The 25,184-nt window shown below is 46.2% G+C and overlaps 1 protein-coding gene across 1 annotated transcript in view; it reads right to left on the bottom strand.

The window, feature by feature from the left end:
• The window catches only part of LOC120054383 (protein Shroom2-like), a 157,242-nt gene that overhangs the window by 51,727 nt on the left and 80,331 nt on the right, over window positions 1-25,184 (bottom strand). The window contains exon 6 of the mRNA XM_039001795.1: window positions 7,414-7,496. Coding sequence (XP_038857723.1) covers window positions 7,414-7,496 — 83 coding nt within the window. The remainder of the gene's footprint in view (window positions 1-7,413; window positions 7,497-25,184) is intronic.

A 25,184-nucleotide genomic window follows, 5' to 3' on the forward strand; every position in this document is an offset into this window, starting at 1 on the left:
GAATACAACAGGTGTAGTAGACCTCACAGTGAAATGCTGAATACAACAGGTGTAGTAGACCTTACAGTGAAATGCTGAATACAACAGGTGTAGTAGACCTCACAGTGAAATGCTGAATACAACAGGTGTAGGTAGACCTTACAGTGAAATGCTGAATACAACAGGTGTAGTAGACCTCACAGTGAAATGCTGAATACAACAGGTGTAGTAGACCTTACAGTGAAATGCTGAATACAACAGGTGTAGTAGACCTCACAGTGAAATGCTGAATACAACAGGTGTAGTAGACCTTACAGTGAAATGCTGAATACAACAGGTGTAGTAGACCTTACAGTGAAATGCTGAATACAACAGGTGTAGTAGACCTCACAGTGAAATGCTGAATACAACAGGTGTAGTAGACCTCACAGTGAAATGCTGAATACAACAGGTGTAGTAGACCTCACAGTGAAATGCTGAATACAACAGGTGTAGTAGACCTCACAGTGAAATGCTGAATACAACAGGTGTAGGTAGACCTCACAGTGAAATGCTGAATACAACAGGTGTAGTAGACCTTACAGTGAAATGCTGAATACAACAGGTGTAGTAGACCTCACAGTGAAATGCTGAATACAACAGGTGTAGTAGACCTCACAGTGAAATGCTGAATACAACAGGTGTAGTAGTCCTCACAGTGAAATGCTGAATACAACAGGTGTAGTAGACCTTACAGTGAAATGCTGAATACAACAGGTGTAGTAGACCTCACAGTGAAATGCTGAATACAACAGGTGTAGTAGACCTCACAGTGAAATGCTGAATACAACAGGTGTAGTAGACCTCACAGTGAAATGCTGAATACAACAGGTGTAGTAGACCTCACAGTGAAATGCTGAATACAACAGGTGTAGTAGACCTTACAGTGAAATGCTGAATACAACAGGTGTAGTAGACCTGACAGTGAAATGCTGAATACAACAGGTGTAGTAGACCTTACAGTGAAATGCTGAATACAACAGGTGTAGTAGACCTCACAGTGAAATGCTGAATACAACAGGTGTAGTAGACCTCACAGTGAAATGCTGAATACAACAGGTATAGTAGACCTTACAGTGAAATGCTGAATACAACAGGTGTAGTAGACCTCACAGTGAAATGCTGAATACAACAGGTGTAGTAGACCTTACAGTGAAATGCTGAATACAACAGGTGTAGTAGACATTACAGTGAAATGCTGAATACAACAGGTGTAGTAGACCTTACAGTGAAATGCTGAATACAACAGGTGTAGTAGACCTCACAGTGAAATGCTGAATACAACAGGTGTAGTAGACCTTACAGTGAAATGCTGAATACAACAGGTGTAGTAGACCTTACAGTGAAATGCTGAATACAACAGGTGTAGTAGACCTCACAGTGAAATGCTGAATACAACAGGTGTAGACCTTAGTGAAATGCTGAATACAACAGGTGTAGTAGACCTTACAGTGAAATGCCGAATACAACAGGTGTAGTAGACCTCACAGTGAAATGCTGAATACAACAGGTGTAGTAGACCTTACAGTGAAATGCTGAATACAACAGGTGTAGTAGACCTCACAGTGAAATGCTGAATACAACAGGTGTAGACCTTAGTGAAATGCTGAATACAACAGGTGTAGTAGACCTTACAGTGAAATGCCGAATACAACAGGTGTAGTAGACCTCACAGTGAAATGCTGAATACAACAGGTGTAGTAGACCTCACAGTGAAATGCTGAATACAACAGGTGTAGTAGACCTTACAGTGAAATGCTGAATACAACAGGTGTAGTAGACCTTACAGTGAAATGCTGAATACAACAGGTGTAGACCTCACAGTGAAATGCTGAATACAACAGGTGTAGTAGACCTCACAGTGAAATGCTGAATACAACAGGTGTAGTAGACCTTACAGTGAAATGCTGAATACAACAGGTGTAGACCTCACAGTGAAATGCTGAATACAACAGGTGTAGTAGACCTCACAGTGAAATGCTGAATACAACAGGTGTAGTAGACCTCACAGTGAAATGCTGAATACAACAGGTGTAGTAGACCTCACAGTGAAATGCTGAATACAACAGGTGTAGTAGACCTTATAGTGAAATGCTGAATACAACAGGTGTAGTAGACCTGACAGTGAAATGCTGAATACAACAGGTGTAGTAGACCTCACAGTGAAATGCTGAATACAACAGGTGTAGTAGACATCACAGTGAAATGCTGAATACAACAGGTGTAGTAGACATCACAGTGAAATGCTGAATACCACAGGTGTAGTAGACCTGACAGTGAAATGCTGAATACAACAGGTGTAGTAGACCTTACAGTGAAATGCTGAATACAACAGGTGTAGTAGACCTCACAGTGAAATGCTGAATACAACAGGTGTAGTAGACCTCACAGTGAAATGCTGAATACAACAGGTGTAGTAGACCTCACAGTGAAATGCTGAATACAACAGGTGTAGTAGACCTCACAGTGAAATGCTGAATACAACAGGTGTAGTAGACCTTACAGTGAAATGCTGAATACAACAGGTGTAGTAGACCTCACAGTGAAATGCTGAATACAACAGGTGTAGTAGACCTCACAGTGAAATGCTGAATAGAACAGGTGTAGTAGACCTTACAGTGAAATGCTGAATACAACAGGTGTAGTAGACCTCACAGTGAAATGCTGAATACAACAGGTGTAGTAGACCTCACAGTGAAATGCTGAATACAACAGGTGTAGTAGACCTCACAGTGAAATGTTGAATACAACAGGTGTAGTAGACCTCACAGTGAAATGCTGAATACAACAGGTGTAGTAGACCTCACAGTGAAATGCTGAATACAACAGGTGTAGTAGACCTTACAGTGAAATGCTGAATACAACAGGTGTAGTAGACCTCACAGTGAAATGCTGAATACAACAGGTGTAGTAGACCTCACAGTGAAATGCTGAATACAACAGGTGTAGTAGACCTTACAGTGAAATGCTGAATACAACAGGTGTAGTAGACCTCACAGTGAAATGCTGAATACAACAGGTGTAGTAGACCTGACAGTGAAATGCTGAATACAACAGGTGTAGTAGACCTTACAGTGAAATGCTGAATACAACAGGTGTAGTAGACCTGACAGTGAAATGCTGAATACAACAGGTGTAGTAGACCTTACAGTGACATGCTGAATACAACAGGTGTAGTAGACCTGACAGTGAAATGCTGAATACAACAGGTGTAGTAGACCTTACAGTGAAATGCTGAATACAACAGGTGTAGTAGACCTCACAGTGAAATGTTGAATACAACAGGTGTAGTAGACCTTACAGTGAAATGCTGAATACAACAGGTGTAGTAGACCTTACAGTGAAATGCTGAATACAACAGGTGTAGTAGACCTCACAGTGAAATGCTGAATACAACAGGTGTAGTAGACCTCACAGTGAAATGCTGAATACAACAGGTGTAGACCTTACAGTGAAATGCTGAATACAACAGGTGTAGTAGACCTCACAGTGAAATGCTGAATACAACAGGTGTAGTAGACCTCACAGTGAAATGCTGAATACAACAGGTGTAGTAGACCTTACAGTGAAATGCTGAATACAATAGGTGTAGTAGACCTCACAGTGAAATGCTGAATACAACAGGTGTAGTAGACCTCACAGTGAAATGCTGAATACAACAGGTGTAGTAGACCTCACAGTGAAATGCTGAATACAACAGGTGTAGTAGACCTTACAGTGAAATGCTGAATACAACAGGTGTAGTAGACCTCACATTGAAATGCTGAATACAACAGGTGTAGTAGACCTCACAGTGAAATGCTGAATACAACAGGTGTAGTAGACCTCACAGTGAAATGCTGAATACAACAGGTGTAGTAGACCTTACAGTGAAATGCTGAATACAACAGGTGTAGTAGACCTTACAGTGAAATGCTGAATACAACAGGTGTAGTAGACCTCACAGTGAAATGCTGAATACAACAGGTGTAGCTTACTTACAAGCCCTTAATAACCAACAATGCAGTTAAGAAAATACCTATTAAAAAGTAAAAGATAAGAATAACAAATAATTGAAGAGCAACAGTAAATAACAATAGCGGGAATATACAGGGGGTACCGGTACAGAGTCAATGTGCAGGGGCACCAGTGTCGAGGTAATTGAGGTAATATGTACATGTAGGTAGAGTTATTAAAGTGACTATGCATAGATAATAGAGAGTAGCAGCAGCGTAGAAGAGGGGGGGGAGGGGGGGGGTGCAAATAGTCTGGGTAGCCATTTGATTAGGTGTTCAGGAGTCTCATGGCTTGGGGGTAGAAGCTGTTTAGAAGCCTCTTGGACCTAGACTTGGCGCTCCGGTACAGCTTGCCATGCGGTAGCAGAGATGACTATGTCCGGGATGCTGCTTATTATGAAGAAAAAATACATCTGTTTAACTTTGTAAACTAAAGGTGTGTTTAGAATTATTTTTGTTGTATTAATGCTATTTAATCTCTCCTCAGACTAATATTATTCTGTTTGTCCTGTGGGTACCTTTGCCACTGTTCCACCCCTTGTGTATTGCGCTGTCATGGTGTGGCTGGAGTCTGACAATTGTTAGGGCCTTCCTCTGACACCGCCTGGTATAGAGGTCCTGGATGGCAGGAAGCTTGGCCCCGGTGATGTACTGGGCCGTACGCACTACCCTATGTAGTGCCTTGCGGTCGGAGGCCGAGCAGTTGCCATACCAGGCAGTGATGCAACCAGTCAGGATGCTCTCGATGGTACAGCTGTAAAATATTTTGAGGATCTGAGGACCCATGCCAAATCTTTTCAGTCTCTTGAGGGGGAAAAGTTTTTGTCGTGCCCTCTTTACGACTGTCTTGGTGTGTTTGGACCATGTTAGTTTGTTGGTGATGTGGACACCAAGGAACTTGAAGCTCTCAACATATTCCACTACAGCCCCGTTGATGAGAATGGGGGTGTGCTTGGTCCTCTTTTTCCTATAGTCCACAATCATCTCCTTTGTCTTGATCACGTTGAGGGTGAGGTTGTTGTCATTGCACCACACGGTCAGGTCTCTGACCTCCTCCCTATAGGCTGTCTCATCGTTGTCGGTGATCAGGCCTTCCACAGTTGTGTCATCAGCAAACTTAATGACGGTGTTGGAGTCGTGCCTGGCCGTGCAGTCATGAGTGAACAGGGAATACAGGAGGGGACTAAGTACACACCCCTGAGGGGCCCCTGTGTTGAGGATCAGCGTGTCAGATGTGTTGTTACCTACCCTCACCACCTGGGGGCGGCCCGTCAGGAAGTCCAGGATCCAGTTGCAGAGGGAGGTGTTTAGTCCCAGGGTCCTTAGCTTAGTGATGAGCCTTGAGGGCACTATGGTGTTGAACGCTGAGCTGTAGTCAATGAATAGCATTCTCACATAGGTGTTCCTTTTGTCCAGGTGGAAAAGGGCAGTGTGGAGTGCAATAGAGATTGCATCATCTGTGGATCTGTTGGTGTGGTATGCAAATTGAGTGGGTCTAGGGTTTCTAGGATAATGGTGTTGATGTGAGCAATGACCAGTCTTTCAAAGCATTTCATGGCTACAGACGTGAGTGCTACGGGTTGGTAGTCATTTAAGCAGGTTACCTTAGTGTTCTTGGGCACAGGGACTATGGTGGTCTGCTTGAAACATGTTGGTATTACAGACTCGGACAGGGAGAGGTTGAAAATGTCAGTGAAGTCACTTGCCAGTTGGTCCGTGCATGCTCGGAGTACACGTCCTGGCAATCCGTCTGGCCCTGCGGCCTTGTGAATATTGACCTGTTTAAAGGTCTTACCCACATGGGCTGCGGAGAGCGTGATCACAGTCATCCGGAACAGCTGGTGCTCTCAAGCATGCTTCAGTGTTGCTTAATAATCTCACTTTGGTTTAATAACGATTTTTAAACCACGACTGGCTATGATATTTCAGATTCCCCCGCTGAACCGAACAATGGCCATTTTGGTGGTCTGGTAGAGAGCTAATGACCCACATGCCTGCAGCAGACGGACCGGTCTGGTCTAGCAGAAGGTCTGATGACGACATATGAGCAGCCGGTCGGCCAGAGAGCGAATGTGTGTTGTCACAGCTGGGTTACAGCCATGCTACATTACGTACCACTGGTCTGACAGGGTTACAGCCATGCTACATTACGTACCACTGGTCTGACAGGGTTACAGCCATGCTACATTACGTACCACTGGTCTGACAGGGTTACAGCCATGCTACATTACGTACCACTGGTCTGACAGGGTTACAGCCATGCTACATTACGTACCACTGGTCTGACAGGGTTACAGCCATGCTACATTACATACCACTGGTCTGACAGGGTTACAGCCATGCTACATTACGTACCACTGGTCTGACAGGGTTACAGCCATGCTACATTACGTACCACTGGTCTGACAGGGTTACAGCCATGCTACATTACGTACCACTGGTCTGACAGGGTTACAGCCATGCCTCATTACGTACCACTGGTCTGACAGGGTTACAGCCATGCTACATTACATACCACTGGTCTGACAGGGTTACAGCCATGCTACATTACGTACCACTGGTCTGACAGGGTTACAGCCATGCTACATTACATACCACTGGTCTGACAGGGTTACAGCCATGCTACATTACGTACCACTGGTCTGACAGGGTTACAGCCATGCTACATTACGTACCACTGGTCTGACAGGGTTACAGCCATGCTACATTACGTACCACTGGTCTGACAGGGTTACAGCCATGCTACATTACATACCACTGGTCTGACAGGGTTACAGCCATGCTACATTACGTACCACTGGTCTGACAGGGTTACAGCCATGCTACATTACGTACCACTGGTCTGACAGGGTTACAGCCATGCTACATTACGTACCACTGGTCTGACAAGGTTACAGCCATGCTACATTACGTACCACTGGTCTGACAGGGTTACAGCCATGCTACATTACGTACCACTGGTCTGACAGGGTTACAGCCATGCTACATTACGTACCACTGGTCTGACAGGGTTACAGCCATGCTACATTACGTACCACTGGTCTGACAGGGTTACAGCCATGCTACATTACGTACCAGTGGTCTGACAGAGAACACCCTTGGGAAGGGTTACTCTACTGGCAAAGCCTCACAGCAGACATTACCATTGGGAGTCTATCATGGTGAGACAATAGATCCAGTAGAGCAAAGACTGCCAATCACAACATTTCGAAAAGAGATGTACACCTGTAACAGCACTCTCCTCAGTAACTAAAGACCATCATCCGTTTCACCGGGCGAGACAAAACTCTTGAACACTCCAGTTGAAATATCTCCTTGGAGGATTGCTATGAGAGCAACGTTCCCCAGACAGAAATGTAGTGTAACTGTATAACTGCAGGGATATTAATGAGATGCTCACCTCGCAGTGGTGTTGTTGTCCTGTTGGGCAGGTTGGCTCTCCAGTTGGGAATATTCTGCTGACTTCCTCCCTGGAACGTGGCTCTGAGAGGAAGATAGAACATTAACGTTGTAAACTCACCATCCATCAGACTAGAACCCTCGCCATCAGACTAGAACCCTCGCCATCAGACTAGAACCCTCGCCATCAGACTAGAACCCTCGCCATAGACAACAACCCTCGCCACTGTAGCAACAGACAGAATACAACCCTCACCACTGTAGCAACAGACAGAATACAACCCTCGCCATCAGACTACAACCCTCGCCATCAGACTACAACCCTCGCCACCAGACTACAACCCTCGCCACCAGACTACAACCCTCGCCATCAGATTACAACCCTCGCCAGACTACAACCCTCGCCATAGACTACAACCCTCGCCAGACTACAACCCTCGCCATAGACTACAACCCTCCCCATTGACAACAGCCCTCACCACTGTAGCAACAGACTAACAACAACCCTCACCACTGCAGCAACAGACAGAGACAGACAAAAACCCTCACCACTGTTGAAGACAGACAGAGACAGACAAAAACCCTCACCACTGTAGCAACAGACAGAGACAGACAAAAACCCTCACAACTGCAGCAACAGACAGACAGACAGACAAAACCCCTCACCACTGTTGAAGACAGACAGCCAGATAGACAGACAACCACCCTCACCACTGTAGCAACAGACTAACAAAAACCCTCACCACTGCAGCAACAGACAGAGACAGACAAAAACCCTCACCACTGCAGCAACAGACAGACAGACAAAACCCCTCACCACTGTTGAAGACAGACAGCCAGATAGACAGACAACCACCCTCACCACTGCAGCAACAGACAGACGGGATTTAGATTCTTGTACGTTAGTGAAACATCCAGTCGGTGATTACTGAAGGTTTTCAGTTTTGTGATCTCATCTGAGGGTGTGTCTGTGTTAACCTGGATGAATATTTGTTTACTATATTACTCACTCAGTCAACTTGTCCTCACAAGATGAGGTCATACAGTGCCTTCAGAAAGTACTTACCCTTTGCTTTTTCCACATTTGTTGTGTTACAGCCTGAATTTAAAATGGATTCAATTGAGATGTGTCACTGGCCCACACAAAATACCCCATAATGTCAGTGGATTTTTTGTCACTTTTTTTTTTTTAATTAAGAAAAAAATAAAAGCAGAAATGTCTTCAGTCAATAAGTTTTCAACCCCTTTGTTAGAGCAAGCCTCAATAAGTTTTCAACCCCTTTGTTAGAGCACGCCTCAATAAGTTTTCAACCCCTTTGTTAGAGCAAGCCTCAATAAGTTCAGGAGGAAACATGTGTTTAACAAGTCACATAAATCGCATGGACTCATTCAGTGTTCAATCATTTTTGAATGACTACCCCATCTCTGTACCCCACACATACAATTATCTGTTAGGGCACTCAATCGAGTAGTGCATTTCAAGCACAGATTAAACTACAAAGACCAGGGAGGTTTTCAAATGCCTCGCAAAGAGGGGCACTGATTGGTAGATGGGTAAACATTTAAAAAGCAGATGAATATCCCTTTGAACATGGTGAAGTTATTAATTACACTTTGTAGTGACAGGGTATATTGATACACCATCCAAAGATACAGGCGTCCTTCCTAACTCAGTTGCCGGAGAAGAAGGAAACCGCTTCGGGATTTCACCATGAGGACAACGGTGAGTTTAATGGATGCAAGGTTTGAAATTATTATGATTCAGTCAAACATATGTTTGGGCTTCTTGCGGTAAATTTACAGTCTTCAAATTATTTGTAATTATGTTCTGGCCTCCTGACCATCCGCTCCAGAATTGAAATCGGCCCGCAGCTGAATCTAGTTGATGATCCCTGATGTACAGAATAAAAAATATGCACACTAAAGTAAAACAGATTTTTACATTACGTCCTACATACAAAGTGTTATGTTTGGGGCAAATCCAACACAACACATCACTGAGTACCACTCTTCATATTTTCAAGCATGGTGGAGGCTGCATCATGTTATGGGTATGCTTGTCACCGGCAAGGAGTAGGGAGTTTTTAGTACAAAAATTTAAAAAATCTTTCATCAAGGGAAAGAACACTCTCTGAAGGCCCTGTAAGTCCAGGGGTATAAATACTCTCTGAAGTCCCTGTAAGTCCAGGGGTATAAATACTCTCTGAAGTCCCTGTAAGTCCAGGGGTATAAATACTCTCTGAAGTCCCTGTAAGTCCAGGGGTATAAATACTCTCTGAAGGCCCTGTAAGTCCAGCGGTATAAATACTCTCTGAAGGCCCTGTACGTCCAGGGGTATAAATACTCTCTGAAATCTCTGTAAGTCCAGGGGTATAAATACTCTCTGAAGGCCATGTACGTCCAGGGGTATAAATACTCTCTGAAGTCCCTGTAAGTCCAGGGGTATAAATACTCTCTGAAGTCCCTGTAAGTCCAGGGGTATAAATACTCTCTGAAGTCCCTGTAAGTCCAGGGGTATAAATACTCTCTGAAGGCCCTGTAAGTCCAGGGGTATAAATACTCTCTGAAGGCCCTGTAAGTCCAGGGGTATAAATACTCTCTGAAGGCCCTGTAAGTCCAGGGGTATAAATACTCTCTGAAGGCCCTGTAACTATACTTCATAGTCTATGGATATGATCAATCCATACATCTCCTCGATACTTCAGGAACGTATATTATGACTAAAGCTACTGTTCGCTGAAGGGGCCATTTTATTATTTAGTTGACCCCAGGAAGAAACGCTGCTGCTTCGGCAAAAGCTAACGGAGATCCAAATAAAGTAAAGCAGTGGTCACCAACCTTTTCTGAGTCAAGATCACTTTCGCAGCAAGCCGAGAACTACCGCTCAGAAATATAGATTTTTAAACATGACTTTAAAAATGTAACCTAATAAAAACAGTTCTGTAGGAATGAGGTTTGTGCAGTAGGCCTAATACATTATCATAGCATATTGGCTATATACCTGGCCTAATACATTATCATAGCATATTGGATATATACCTACCAATAATGTTCTTATAACCATGTGCGCTGAGAGTCGGGAAGCAAGTTCAGGGAGAGCATCATTTAATGAACAAAACAAGAACACACAGACAGGAAACACGCACAACGCACAGACAGGAAACACGCACAACGCACAGACAGGAAACACGCACAACGCACAGACAGGAAACACGCACAACGCACAGACAGGAAACAGAAACAATGCACAGACAGGAAACAGAAACAATGACGTCTGGGGAAGGAACAAAAGGGGAGTGACATATATAGGGCAGGTAATCAAGGAGGTGATGGAGTCCAGGTGAGTGTCAATATGCGCAGATGCGAGTAAAGATGGTGACAGGTGTGCACCATAACAAGCTGCCTGGTGACCTAGAGGCCGGAGGGGGAGCACACGTGACAGTACCCCCTCCCCGACGCGCTGCTCCTACCGCAGGACGCCAACCAAGATGACGATCCTGGGGATCAGGAGCGGACCGGTCAAAATGGGAACACTTTGCCTACCCGGTGCGCAGGGCTTCTGAATCAAGTGCACCTACCGCCAACAGGGCTTCTGAATCAAGTGCACCTACCGCCAACAGGGCTTCTGAATCAAGTGCACCTACCGCCAACAGAGCTTCTGAATCAAGTGCACCTACCGCCAACAGGGCTTCTGAATCAAGTGCACCTACCTCCAACAGGGCTTCTGAATCAAGTGCACCTACCGCCAACAGGGCTTCTGAATCAAGTGCACCTACCGCCAACAGGGCTTCTGAATCAAGTGCACCTACCGCCAACAGGGCTTCTGAATCAAGTGCACCTACCGCCAACAGGGCTTCTGAATCAAGTGCACCTACCTCCAACAGGGCTTCTGAATCAAGTGCACCTACCGCCAACAGGGCTTCTGAATCAAGTGCACCTACCGCCAACAGAGCTTCTGAATCAAGTGCACCTACCGCAAACAGGGCTTCTGAATCAAGTGCACCTACCTCCAACAGGGCTTCTGGATCAAGTGCACCTACCTCCAACAGGGCTTCTGGATCAAGTGCACCTACCGCCAACAGAGCTTCTGAATCAAGTGCACCTACCGCCAACAGAGCAACACCAATGATATAAAGTTCAAGGCTTTATTGTTGACTTTTCTATAGAAATGTTTGGTGATCGACTAAGAATGCCTCGAAGATCGACTCTCTCCTGTCCCAGCTGTACATTGTAGAATAATAGTGAAGATATCAAAACTATGAAATAACACATATGGAATCATGTAGTAAACAAAAAAAGTGTTAAACAAACCCAAATATATTTTATATTTGAGATTCTTCAAAGTCTTCAAAACCCTTTGCCTTGACAGCTTGGCACACTCTTGGCATTCTCTCAATCAGCCATAGGAGGTAGTCACCTGGAATGCATTTCAATTAACAGGTGAGCCTTGTTAAAAGTTAAATAGTGGCATTTCTTTCCTTCTTAATGTGTTTAAGCCAATCAGTTGTGTTGTCCTTTATATAAAGGGGGAGATCAAGCTGATCCTAAATGTTATAGGCCTATTTCTATTTTGCCCTGTTTATCAAAAGTGTTGGAAAAACGTGTCAATAATCAACTGACTGGCTTTCTTGATGTCTATATTATTCTCTCTGGTATGCAATCTGGTTTCAGCTCAGGTTATGGATGTGTCACTGCAACCTTAAAGGTCCTCAATGACGTCACCATCGCCCTTGATTCTAAGCAATGTTGTGCTGCTATTTTTATTGACTTGGCCAAAGCTTTCGATACGGTAGACCATTCTACCTGTGGTGTCAAAGGTTGTTGAAAAGTGTGTAGCAGAACAACTGCCCACCTCAACAACAGCCCCTTCACAATACACTCCATGCAGTTTGGCTTCAGAGCGAAACACTCCACAGAAACGGCCAACTGCTTTCTTCTGGAAAATGTGAAGTCCAAGATGGACAAAGGGGGCGTTGTTGGGGCTGTGTTTCTGGACCTAAGGAAGGCTTGTGATACTGTTAACCATGAGATTCTCATCACAAAATTGTCCAAGTTAAACTTTTCCCCCGATGCCTTGAGATGGATGAAATCCTACCTTGAAGGCAGAACTCAGTGTGTCAGAGTGAGCAAGGAGCTGTCGCCCACTCTTAGCTATGATGTGGGCGTGCCCCAAGGGTCAATACTGGGGCCCCTCCTGTTCAGCCTGTACATTAATGATCTGCCTTCTGTCTGTACTGGGTCTGAAGTTCAAATGTATGCAGATGATACAGTGATATGTGCAAAGAGCAAACAACAAGCTGCACAAGAACTCACTACTGTAATGGTCCAGGTTACAAAGTGGCTCAGTGACTCACTACTGTAATGGTCCAGGTTACAAAGTGGCTCAGTGACTCACTACTGTAATGGTCCAGGTTACAAAGTGGCTCAGTGACTCACTACTGTAATGGTCCAGGTTACAAAGTGACTCACTACTGTAATGGTCCAGGTTACAAAGTGGCTCAGTGACTCACTACTGTAATGGTCCAGGTTACAAAGTGGCTCAGTGACTCACTACTGTAATGGTCCAGGTTACATAGTGGCTCAGTGACTCACTACTGTAATGGTCCAGGTTACAAAGTGGCTCAGTGACTCACTACTGTAATGGACCAGGTTACAAAGTGGCTCAGTGACTCACTACTGTAATGGTCCAGGTTACAAAGTGGCTCACTACTGTAATGGTCCAGGTTACAAAGTGACTCACTACTGTAATGGTCCAGGTTACAAAGTGACTCACTACTGTAATGGTCCAGGTTACAAAGTGGCTCACTACTGTAATGGTCCAGGTTACAAAGTGGCTCAGTGACTCACTACTGTAATGGTCCAGGTTACAAAGTGGCTCAGTGATTCACTACTGTAATGGTCCAGGTTACAAAGTGGCTCAGTGACTCACTACTGTAATGGTCCAGGTTACAAAGTGGCTCAGTGACTCACTACTGTAATGGTCCAGGTTACAAAGTGGCTCAGTGACTCACTACTGTAATGGTCCAGGTTACAAAGTGGCTCAGTGACTCACTACTGTAATGGTCCAGGTTACAAAGTGGCTCACTGACTCACTACTGTAATGGTCCAGGTTACAAAGTGGCTCAGTGACTCACTACTGTAATGGTCCAGGTTACAAAGTGACTCACTACTGTAATGGTCCAGGTTACAAAGTGGCTCAGTGACTCACTACTGTAATGGTCCAGGTTACAAAGTGACTCAGTGACTCACTACTGTAATGGTCCAGGTTACAAAGTGGCTCAGTGACTCACTACTGTAATGGTCCAGGTTACAAAGTGACTCAGTGACTCACTACTGTAATGGTCCAGGTTACAAAGTGACTCACTACTGTAATGGTCCAGGTTACAAAGTGACTCACTACTGTAATGGTCCAGGTTACAAAGTGACTCACTACTGTAATGGACCAGGTTACAAAGTGGCTCAGTGACTCACTACTGTAATGGTCCAGGTTACAAAGTGACTCAGTGACTCACTACTGTAATGGTCCAGGTTACAAAGTGACTCAGTGACTCACTACTGTAATGGTCCAGGTTACAAAGTGACTCAGTGACTCACTACTGTAATGGTCCAGGTTACAAAGTGACTCAGTGACTCACTACTGTAATGGTCCAGGTTACAAAGTGACTCACTACTGTAATGGTCCAGGTTACAAAGTGACTCACTACTGTAATGGTCCAGGTTACAAAGTGACTCACTACTGTAATGGTCCAGGTTACAAAGTGACTCACTACTGTAATGGTCCAGGTTACAAAGTGGCTCAGTGACTCACTACTGTAATGGTCCAGGTTACAAAGTGACTCACTACTGTAATGGTCCAGGTTACAAAGTGGCTCAGTGACTCACTACTGTAATGGTCCAGGTTACAAAGTGGCTCAGTGACTCACTACTGTAATGGTCCAGGTTACAAAGTGGCTCAGTGACTCACTACTGTAATGGTCCAGGTTACAAAGTGGCTCAGTGACTCACTACTGTAATGGTCCAGGTTACAAAGTGACTCACTACTGTAATGGTCCAGGTTACAAAGTGGCTCACTACTGTAATGGTCCAGGTTACAAAGTGGCTCAGTGACTCACTACTGTAATGGTCCAGGTTACAAAGTGACTCAGTGACTCACTACTGTAATGGTCCAGGTTACAAAGTGACTCACTACTGTAATGGCCCAGGTTACAAAGTGACTCACTACTGTAATGGTCCAGGTTACAAAGTGACTCACTACTGTAATGGACCAGGTTACAAAGTGGCTCAGTGACTCACTACTGTAATGGACCAGGTTACAAAGTGACTCAGTGACTCACTACTGTAATGGTCCAGGTTACAAAGTGACTCAGTGACTCACTACTGTAATGGTCCAGGTTACAAAGTGACTCAGTGACTCACTACTGTAATGGTCCAGGTTACAAAGTGACTCACTACTGTAATGGTCCAGGTTACAAAGTGACTCACTACTGTAATGGTCCAGGTTACAAAGTGACTCACTACTGTAATGGTCCAGGTTACAAAGTGACTCACTACTGTAATGGTCCAGGTTACAAAGTGACTCACTACTGTAATGGTCCAGGTTACAAAGTGGCTCAGTGACTCACTACTGTAATGGTCCAGGTTACAAAGTGACTCACTACTGTAATGGTCCAGGTTACAAAGTGGCTCAGTGACTCACTACTGTAATGGTCCAGGTTACAAAGTGGCTCAGTGACTCACTACTGTAATGGTCCAGGTTACAAAGTGGCTCAGTGACTCACTACTGTAATGGTCCAGGTTACAAAGTGGCTCAGTGACTCACTACTGTAATGGTCCAGGTTACAAAGTGACTCACTACTGTAATGGTCCAGGTTACAAAGTGGCTCACTACTGTAATGGTCCAGGTTACAAAGTGGCTCAGTGACTCACTACTGTAATGGTCCAGGTTACAAAGTGACTCAGTGACTCACTACTGTAATGGTCCAGGTTACAAAGTGACTCACTACTGTAATGGTCCAGGTTACAAAGTGACTCACTACTGTAATGGTCCAGGTTACAAAGTGACTCACTACTGTAATGGACCAGGTTACAAAGTGGCTCAGTGACTCACTACTGTAATGGACCAGGTTACAAAGTGACTCAGTGACTCACTACTGTAATGGTCCAGGTTACAAAGTGACTCAGTGACTCACTACTGTAATGGTCCAGGTTACAAAGTGACTCAGTGACTCACTACTGTAATGGTCCAGGTTACAAAGTGACTCACTACTGTAATGGTCCAGGTTACAAAGTGACTCACTACTGTAATGGTCCAGGTTACAAAGTGACTCACTACTGTAATGGTCCAGGTTACAAAGTGGCTCAGTGACTCACTACTGTAATGGTCCAGGTTACAAAGTGACTCACTACTGTAATGGTCCAGGTTACAAAGTGGCTCAGTGACTCACTACTGTAATGGTCCAGGTTACAAAGTGGCTCAGTGACTCACTACTGTAATGGTCCAGGTTACAAAGTGGCTCAGTGACTCACTACTGTAATGGTCCAGGTTACAAAGTGGCTCAGTGACTCACTACTGTAATGGTCCAGGTTACAAAGTGGCTCAGTGACTCACTACTGTAATGGTCCAGGTTACAAAGTGACTCACTACTGTAATGGTCCAGGTTACAAAGTGGCTCAGTGACTCACTACTGTAATGGTCCAGGTTACAAAGTGGCTCAGTGACTCACTACTGTAATGGTCCAGGTTACAAAGTGGCTCAGTGACTCACTACTGTAATGGTCCAGGTTACAAAGTGACTCACTACTGTAATGGTCCAGGTTACAAAGTGGCTCAGTGACTCACTACTGTAATGGTCCAGGTTACAAAGTGGCTCAGTGACTCACTACTGTAATGGTCCAGGTTACAAAGTGGCTCAGTGACTCACTACTGTAATGGTCCAGGTTACAAAGTGGCTCAGTGACTCACTACTGTAATGGTCCAGGTTACAAAGTGGCTCAGTGACTAACTACTGTAATGGTCCAGGTTACAAAGTGGCTCAGTGACTCACTACTGTAATGGTCCAGGTTACAAAGTGGCTCAGTGACTCACCACTGTAATGGTCCAGGTTACAAAGTGGCTCAGTGACTCACTACTGTAATGGTCCAGGTTACAAAGTGGCTCAGTGACTCACTACTGTAATGGTCCAGGTTACAAAGTGGCTCAGTGACTCACTACTGTAATGGTCCAGGTTACAAAGTGGCTCAGTGACTCACTACTGTAATGGTCCAGGTTACAAAGTGTCTCAGTGACTCACTACTGTAATGGTCCAGGTTACAAAGTGACTCACTACTGTAATGGTCCAGGTTACAAAGTGGCTCAGTGACTCACTACTGTAATGGTCCAGGTTACAAAGTGGCTCAGTGACTCACTACTGTAATGGTCCAGGTTACAAAGTGGCTCAGTGACTCACTACTGTAATGGTCCAGGTTACAAAGTGGCTCAGTGACTCACTACTGTAATGGTCCAGGTTACAAAGTGGCTCAGTGACTCACTACTGTAATGGTCCAGGTTACAAAGTGACTCAGTGACTCACTACTGTAATGGTCCAGGTTACAAAGTGGCTCAGTGACTCACTACTGTAATGGTCCAGGTTACAAAGTGGCTCAGTGACTCACTACTGTAATGGTCCAGGTTACAAAGTGGCTCAGTGACTCACTACTGTAATGGTCCAGGTTACAAAGTGGCTCAGTGACTCACTACTGTAATGGTCCAGGTTAGAAAGTGGCTCAGTGACTCACTACTGTAATGGTCCAGGTTACAAAGTGGCTCAGTGACTCACTACTGTAATGGTCCAGGTTACAAAGTGGCTCAGTGACTCACTACTGTAATGGTCCAGGTTACAAAGTGGCTCAGTGACTCACTACTGTAATGGTCCAGGTTACAAAGTGGCTCAGTGACTCACTACTGTAATGGTCCAGGTTACATAGTGACTCAGTGAATCACTACTGTAATGGTCCAGGTTACAAAGTGGCTCAGTGACTCACTACTGTAATGGTCCAGGTTACAAAGTGGCTCACTACTGTAATGGTCCAGGTTACAAAGTGGCTCAGTGACTCACTACTGTAATGGTCCAGGTTACAAAGTGGCTCAGTGACTCACTACTGTAATGGTCCAGGTTACATAGTGACTCAGTGAATCACTACTGTAATGGTCCAGGTTACAAAGTGGCTCAGTGACTCACTACTGTAATGGTCCAGGTTACAAAGTGGCTCACTACTGTAATGGTCCAGGTTACAAAGTGGCTCAGTGACTCACTACTGTAATGGTCCAGGTTACAAAGTGGCTCACTACTGTAATGGTCCAGGTTACAAAGTGGCTCACTACTGTAATGGTCCAGGTTACAAAGTGGCTCACTACTGTAATGGTCCAGGTTACAAAGTGGCTCACTACTGTAATGGTCCAGGTTACAAAGTGGCTCAGTGACTCACTACTGTAATGGTCCAGGTTACAAAGTGGCTCAGTGACTCACTACTGTAATGGTCCAGGTTACAAAGTGGCTCAGTGACTCACTACTGTAATGGTCCAGGTTACAAAGTGGCTCACTACTGTAATGGTCCAGGTTACAAAGTGGCTCAGTGACTCACTACTGTAATGGTCCAGGTTACAAAGTGGCTCAGTGACTCACTACTGTAATGGTCCAGGTTACAAAGTGGCTCAGTGACTCACTACTGTAATGGTCCAGGTTAGAAAGTGGCTCAGTGACTCACTACTGTAATGGTCCAGGTTACAAAGTGGCTCAGTGACTCACTACTGTAATGGTCCAGGTTACAAAGTGGCTCAGTGACTCACTACTGTAATGGTCCAGGTTACAAAGTGGCTCAGTGACTCACTACTGTAATGGTCCAGGTTACAAAGTGGCTCAGTGACTCACTACTGTAATGGTCCAGGTTACATAGTGACTCAGTGAATCACTACTGTAATGGTCCAGGTTACAAAGTGGCTCAGTGACTCACTACTGTAATGGTCCAGGTTACAAAGTGGCTCACTACTGTAATGGTCCAGGTTACAAAGTGGCTCAGTGACTCACTACTGTAATGGTCCAGGTTACAAAGTGGCTCAGTGACTCACTACTGTAATGGTCCAGGTTACATAGTGACTCAGTGAATCACTACTGTAATGGTCCAGGTTACAAAGTGGCTCAGTGACTCACTACTGTAATGGTCCAGGTTACAAAGTGGCTCACTACTGTAATGGTCCAGGTTACAAAGTGGCTCAGTGACTCACTACTGTAATGGTCCAGGTTACAAAGTGGCTCACTACTGTAATGGTCCAGGTTACAAAGTGGCTCACTACTGTAATGGTCCAGGTTACAAAGTGGCTCACTACTGTAATGGTCCAGGTTACAAAGTGGCTCACTACTGTAATGGTCCAGGTTACAAAGTGGCTCAGTGACTCACTACTGTAATGGTCCAGGTTACAAAGTGGCTCAGTGACTCACTACTGTAATGGTCCAGGTTACAAAGTGGCTCAGTGACTCACTACTGTAATGGTCCAGGTTACAAAGTGGCTCACTACTGTAATGGTCCAGGTTACAAAGTGGCTCAGTGACTCACTACTGTAATGGTCCAGGTTACAAAGTGGCTCAGTGACTCACTACTGTAATGGTCCAGGTTACAAAGTGGCTCAGTGACTCACTACTGTAATGGTCCAGGTTAGAAAGTGGCTCAGTGACTCACTACTGTAATGGTCCAGGTTACAAAGTGGCTCAGTGACTCACTACTGTAATGGTCCAGGTTACAAAGTGGCTCAGTGACTCACTACTGTAATGGTCCAGGTTACAAAGTGGCTCAGTGACTCACTACTGTAATGGTCCAGGTTACAAAGTGGCTCAGTGACTCACTACTGTAATGGTCCAGGTTACATAGTGACTCAGTGAATCACTACTGTAATGGTCCAGGTTACAAAGTGGCTCAGTGACTCACTACTGTAATGGTCCAGGTTACAAAGTGGCTCACTACTGTAATGGTCCAGGTTACAAAGTGGCTCAGTGACTCACTACTGTAATGGTCCAGGTTACAAAGTGGCTCAGTGACTCACTACTGTAATGGTCCAGGTTACATAGTGACTCAGTGAATCACTACTGTAATGGTCCAGGTTACAAAGTGGCTCAGTGACTCACTACTGTAATGGTCCAGGTTACAAAGTGGCTCACTACTGTAATGGTCCAGGTTACAAAGTGGCTCAGTGACTCACTACTGTAATGGTCCAGGTTACAAAGTGGCTCACTACTGTAATGGTCCAGGTTACAAAGTGGCTCACTACTGTAATGGTCCAGGTTACAAAGTGGCTCACTACTGTAATGGTCCAGGTTACAAAGTGGCTCACTACTGTAATGGTCCAGGTTACAAAGTGGCTCACTACTGTAATGGTCCAGGTTACAAAGTGGCTCAGTGACTCACTACTGTAATGGTCCAGGTTACAAAGTGGCTCAGTGACTCACTACTGTAATGGTCCAGGTTACAAAGTGGCTCAATGACTCACTACTGTAATGGTCCAGGTTACAAAGTGGCTCACTACTGTAATGGTCCAGGTTACAAAGTGGCTCAGTGACTCACTACTGTAATGGTCCAGGTTACAAAGTGGCTCAGTGACTCACTACTGTAATGGTCCAGGTTACAAAGTGGCTCAGTGACTCACTACTGTAATGGTCCAGGTTACAAAGTGGCTCAGTGACTCACTACTGTAATGGTCCAGGTTACAAAGTGGCTCAGTGACTCGTGTTTGCATCTCAATGTGAAAAAAACTGTTTGCATGTTCTTCACAAAGAGGGCAACAGATGCTACTGAGCCAGATGTCTATGTGTCAGGGGAGAAGCTCCAGGTGGTATCTGATGCTACTGAGCCAGATGTCTATGTGTCAGGGAGAAGCTCCAGGTGGTATCTGATGCTACTGAGCCAGATGTCTGTGTGTCAGGGGAGAAGCTCCAGCTGGTATCTGATGCTACTGAGCCAGATGTCTGTGTGTCAGGGGAGAAGCTCCAGGTGGTATCTGATGCTACTGAGCCAGATGTCTATGTGTCAGGGAGAAGCTCCAGCCTGTATCTGATGCTACTGAGCCAGATGTCTGTGTGTCAGGGGAGAAGCTCCAGCTGGTATCTGATGCTACTGAGCCAGATGTCTGTGTGTCAGGGGAGAAGCTCCAGGTGGTATCTGATGCTACTGAGCCAGATGTCTGTGTGTCAGGGGAGAAGCTCCAGCTGGTATCTGATGCTACTGAGCCAGATGTCTGTGTGTCAGGGGAGAAGCTCCAGCTGGTATCTGATGCTACTGAGCCAGATGTCTGTGTGTCAGGGGAGAAGCTCCAGGTGGTATCTGATGCTACTGAGCCAGATGTCTGTGTGTCAGGGGAGAAGCTCCAGGTGGTATCTGATGCTACTGAGCCAGATGTCTGTGTGTCAGGGGAGAAGCTCCAGCTGGTATCTGATGCTACTGAGCCAGATGTCTGTGTGTCAGGGGAGAAGCTCCAGGTGGTATCTGATGCTACTGAACCAGATGTCTGTGTGTCAGGGGAGAAGCTCCAGGTGGTATCTGATGCTACTGAGCCAGATGTCTGTGTGTCAGGGGAGAAGCTCCAGGTGGTATCTGATGCTACTGAGCCAGATGTCTGTGTGTCAGGGGAGAAGCTCCAGGCGGTATCTGATGCTACTGAGCCAGATGTCTGTGTGTCAGGGGAGAAGCTCCAGGTGGTATCTGATGCTACTGAGCCAGATGTCTGTGTGTCAGGGGAGAAGCTCCAGCTGGTATCTGATGCTACTGAGCCAGATGTCTGTGTGTCAGGGGAGAAGCTCCAGGTGGTATCTGATGCTACTGAGCCAGATGTCTGTGTGTCAGGGGAGAAGCTCCAGGTGGTATCTGATGCTACTGAGCCAGATGTCTGTGTGTCAGGGGAGAAGCTCCAGGTGGTATCTGATGCTACTGAGCCAGATGTCTGTGTGTCAGGGGAGAAGCTCCAGGCGGTATCTGATGCTACTGAGCCAGATGTCTGTGTGTCAGGGGAGAAGCTCCAGGTGGTATCTGATGCTACTGAGCCAGATGTCTGTGTGTCAGGGGAGAAGCTCCAGGTGGTATCTGATGCTACTGAGCCAGATGTCTGTGTGTCAGGGAGAAGCTCCAGGTGGTATCTGATGCTACTGAGCCAGATGTCTGTGGGTCAGGGGAGAAGCTCCAGGTGGTATCTGATGCTACTGAGCCAGATGTCTGTGTGTCAGGGGAGAAGCTCCAGGTGGTATCTGATGCTACTGAGCCAGATGTCTGTGTGTCAGGGGAGAAGCTCCAGCTGGTATCTGATGCTACTGAGCCAGATGTCTGTGTGTCAGGGGAGAAGCTCCAGCTGGTATCTGATGCTACTGAGCCAGATGTCTATGTGTCAGGGGAGACGCTCCAGGTGGTATCTGATGCTACTGAGACAGATGTCTATGTGTCAGGGGAGAAGCTCCAGGTGGTATCTGATGCTACTGAGCCAGATGTCTATGTGTCAGGGGAGAAGCTCCAGGTGGTATCTGATGCTACTGAGCCAGATGTCTGTGTGTCAGGGGAGAAGCTCCAGGTGGTATCTGATGCTACTGAGACAGATGTCTATGTGTCAGGGGAGAAGCTCCAGGTGGTATCTGATGCTACTGAGCCAGATGTCTGTGTGTCAGGGGAGAAGCTCCAGGTGGTATCTGATGCTACTGAGCCAGATGTCTATGTGTCAGGGGAGAAGCTCCAGGTGGTATCTGATGCTACTGAGCCAGATGTCTGTGTGTCAGGGAGAAGCTCCAGGTGGTATCTGATGCTACTGAGCCAGATGTCTGTGTGTCAGGGGAGAAGCTCCAGCTGGTATCTGATGCTACTGAGCCAGATGTCTGTGTGTCAGGGAGAAGCTCCAGGTGGTATCTGATGCTACTGAGCCAGATGTCTGTGTGTCAGGGGAGAAGCTCCAGGTGGTATCTGATGCTACTGAGCCAGATGTCTATGTGTCAGGGGAGAAGCTCCAGGTGGTATCTGATGCTACTGAGCCAGATGTCTGTGTGTCAGGGGAGAAGCTCCAGGTGGTATCTGATGCTACTGAGCCAGATGTCTGTGTGTCAGGGGAGAAGCTCCAGCTGGTATCTGATGCTACTGAGCCAGATGTCTATGTGTCAGGGGAGACGCTCCAGGTGGTATCTGATGCTACTGAGACAGATGTCTATGTGTCAGGGGAGACGCTCCAGGTGGTATCTGATGCTACTGAGACAGATGTCTATGTGTCAGGGGAGACGCTCCAGGTGGTATCTGATGCTACTGAGCCAGATGTCTGTGTGTCAGGGGAGAAGCTCCAGGTGGTATCTGATGCTACTGAGACAGATGTCTATGTGTCAGGGGAGAAGCTCCAGGTGGTATCTGATTTTAAGTACCTTGGCATCATACTTGATTCCAACCTCTCTTTTAAAAAGCATGTGAAAACGGTAATTCAGATAACCAAATTCAACCGAGCCAATTTCCGATTTATACGAAATTGTTTGACTACAGAGGTAGCAAAACTGTACTTCAAATCTATGATAGTCCCCCACTTAACATACTGCTTGACTAGTTGGGCCCAAGCTTGCTGTACAACATTAAAACCCATTCAGTCTGTCTACAAACAGGCTCTCAAAGTGCTTGATAGGAAGCCCAATAGCCATCATCACTGTTACATCCTCAGAAAGCATGAGCTCCTGAGTTGGGAAGATCTTGTGCAATTCACCGACACATGTCTACAACAAAGCTTTCTTAGTGTCCAAGAAGCTTTCTCTGCCCTTAACCTTGTTCTGAACACCTCCAAAACAAAGGTCATGTGGTTTGGTAAGAAGAATGCCCCTCTCCCCACAGGTGTTATTACTACCTCTGAGGGTTTAGAGCTTGAGGTAGTCACCTCATACAAGTACTTGGGAGTATGGCTAGACGGTACACTGTCCTTCTCTCAGCACATATCAAAGCTGCAGGCTAAAGTTAAATCTAGACTTGGTTTCCTCTATCGTAATCGCTCCTCTTTCACCCCAGCTGCCAAACTAACCCTGATTCAGATGACCATCCTACCCATGCTAGATTACAGAGACGTAATTTATAGATCAGCAGGTAAGGGTGCTCTCGAGCGGCTAGATGTTCTTTACCATTCGGCCATCAGATTTGCCACCAATGCTCCTTATAGGACACATCACTGCACTCTGTACTCCTCTGTAAACTGGTCGTCTCTGTATACCCATCACAAGACCCACTGGTTGATGCTTATTTAGAAAACCCTGTTAGGCCTCACTCCCCCCTATCTGAGATATCTACTGCAGCTCTCATCCTCCACATACAACACCCGTTCTGCCAGTCACGTTCTGTTAAAGGTCCCCAAAGCACACACATCCCTGGGTCGCTCCTCTTTTCAGTTCGCTGCAGCTAGCGACTGGAACGAGCTGCAACAAAACACTCAAACTGGACAGTTTTATCTCCATCTCTTCATTCAAAGACTCAATCATGGACACTTACTGACAGTTGTGGCTGCTTTGCGTGATGTATTGGTGTCTATATCTTCTTGCCCTTTGTGCTGTTGTCGGTGCCCAATAATGTACCCTGTTTTGTGCTGCTCCATGTTGTGTTGCTACCATGTTGTTGACATGTGTTGCTACCATGTTGTTGACATGTGTTGCTACCATGCTATGTTGTTGTCTTAGGTCTCTCTTTATGTAGTGTTGTGTTGTCTCTCTTGTCGTGATGTGTGTTTTGTCCTATATTTTTTATTTAAGGTATTTCTATTTTTAATCCCTGCCCCCGTCCCCGCAGGAGGCCTTTTGCCTTTTGGTAGGCCCTGCCCCCGTCCCCGCAGGAGGCCTTTTGCCTTTTGGTAGGCCCTGCCCCCGTCCCCGCAGGAGGCCTTTTGCCTTTTGGTAGGCCCTGCCCCCGTCCCCGCAGGAGGCCTTTTGCCTTTTGGTAGGCCCTGCCCCCGTCCCCGCAGGAGGCCTTTTGCCTTTTGGTAGGCCCTGCCCCCGTCCCCGCAGGAGGCCTTTTGGTAGGCCCTGCCCCCGTCCCCGCAGGAGGCCTTTTGCCTTTTGGTAGGCCCTGCCCCCGTCCCCGCAGGAGGCCTTTTGGTAGGCCCTGCCCCCGTCCCCGCAGGAGGCCTTTTGGTAGGCCCTGCCCCCGTCCCCGCAGGAGGCCTTTTGGTAGGCCCTGCCCCCGTCCCCGCAGGAGGCCTTTTGGTAGGCCCTGCCCCCGTCCCCGCAGGAGGCCTTTTGGTAGGCCCTGCCCCCGTCCCCGCAGGAGGCCTTTTGGTAGGCCCTGCCCCCGTCCCCGCAGGAGGCCTTTTGGTAGGCCCTGCCCCCGTCCCCGCAGGAGGCCTTTTGGTAGGCCCTGCCCCCGTCCCCGCAGGAGGCCTTTTGGTAGGCCCTGCCCCCGTCCCCGCAGGAGGCCTTTTGGTAGGCCCCCGTCCCCGCAGGAGGCCTTTTGGTAGGCCCTGCCCCCGTCCCCGCAGGAGGCCTTTTGGTAGGCCGTCATTGTAAATAAGAATTTGTTCTTAACTCTTGGGTAGGGGGCAGTATTCGGGAATTTTGGATGAAAAGCATACCCAAATTAAACTGCCAGCTACTCATCCCCAGAAGATAAGATATACATATTATTAGTAGATTTGGATAGAAAACACTCTGAAGTTTCTAAAACTATTTGAATCATGTCTGTGAGTATAACAGAAGTTATTTAGCAGGCAAAACCCCAAGGACTAACCATTCAGATTTTTTTTTTGTTGAGGTCACTCTCTTTT

Source organism: Salvelinus namaycush, chromosome 10, assembly GCF_016432855.1.
Source record: "Salvelinus namaycush isolate Seneca chromosome 10, SaNama_1.0, whole genome shotgun sequence".
Taxonomy (NCBI): Eukaryota; Metazoa; Chordata; class Actinopteri; order Salmoniformes; family Salmonidae; genus Salvelinus; species Salvelinus namaycush.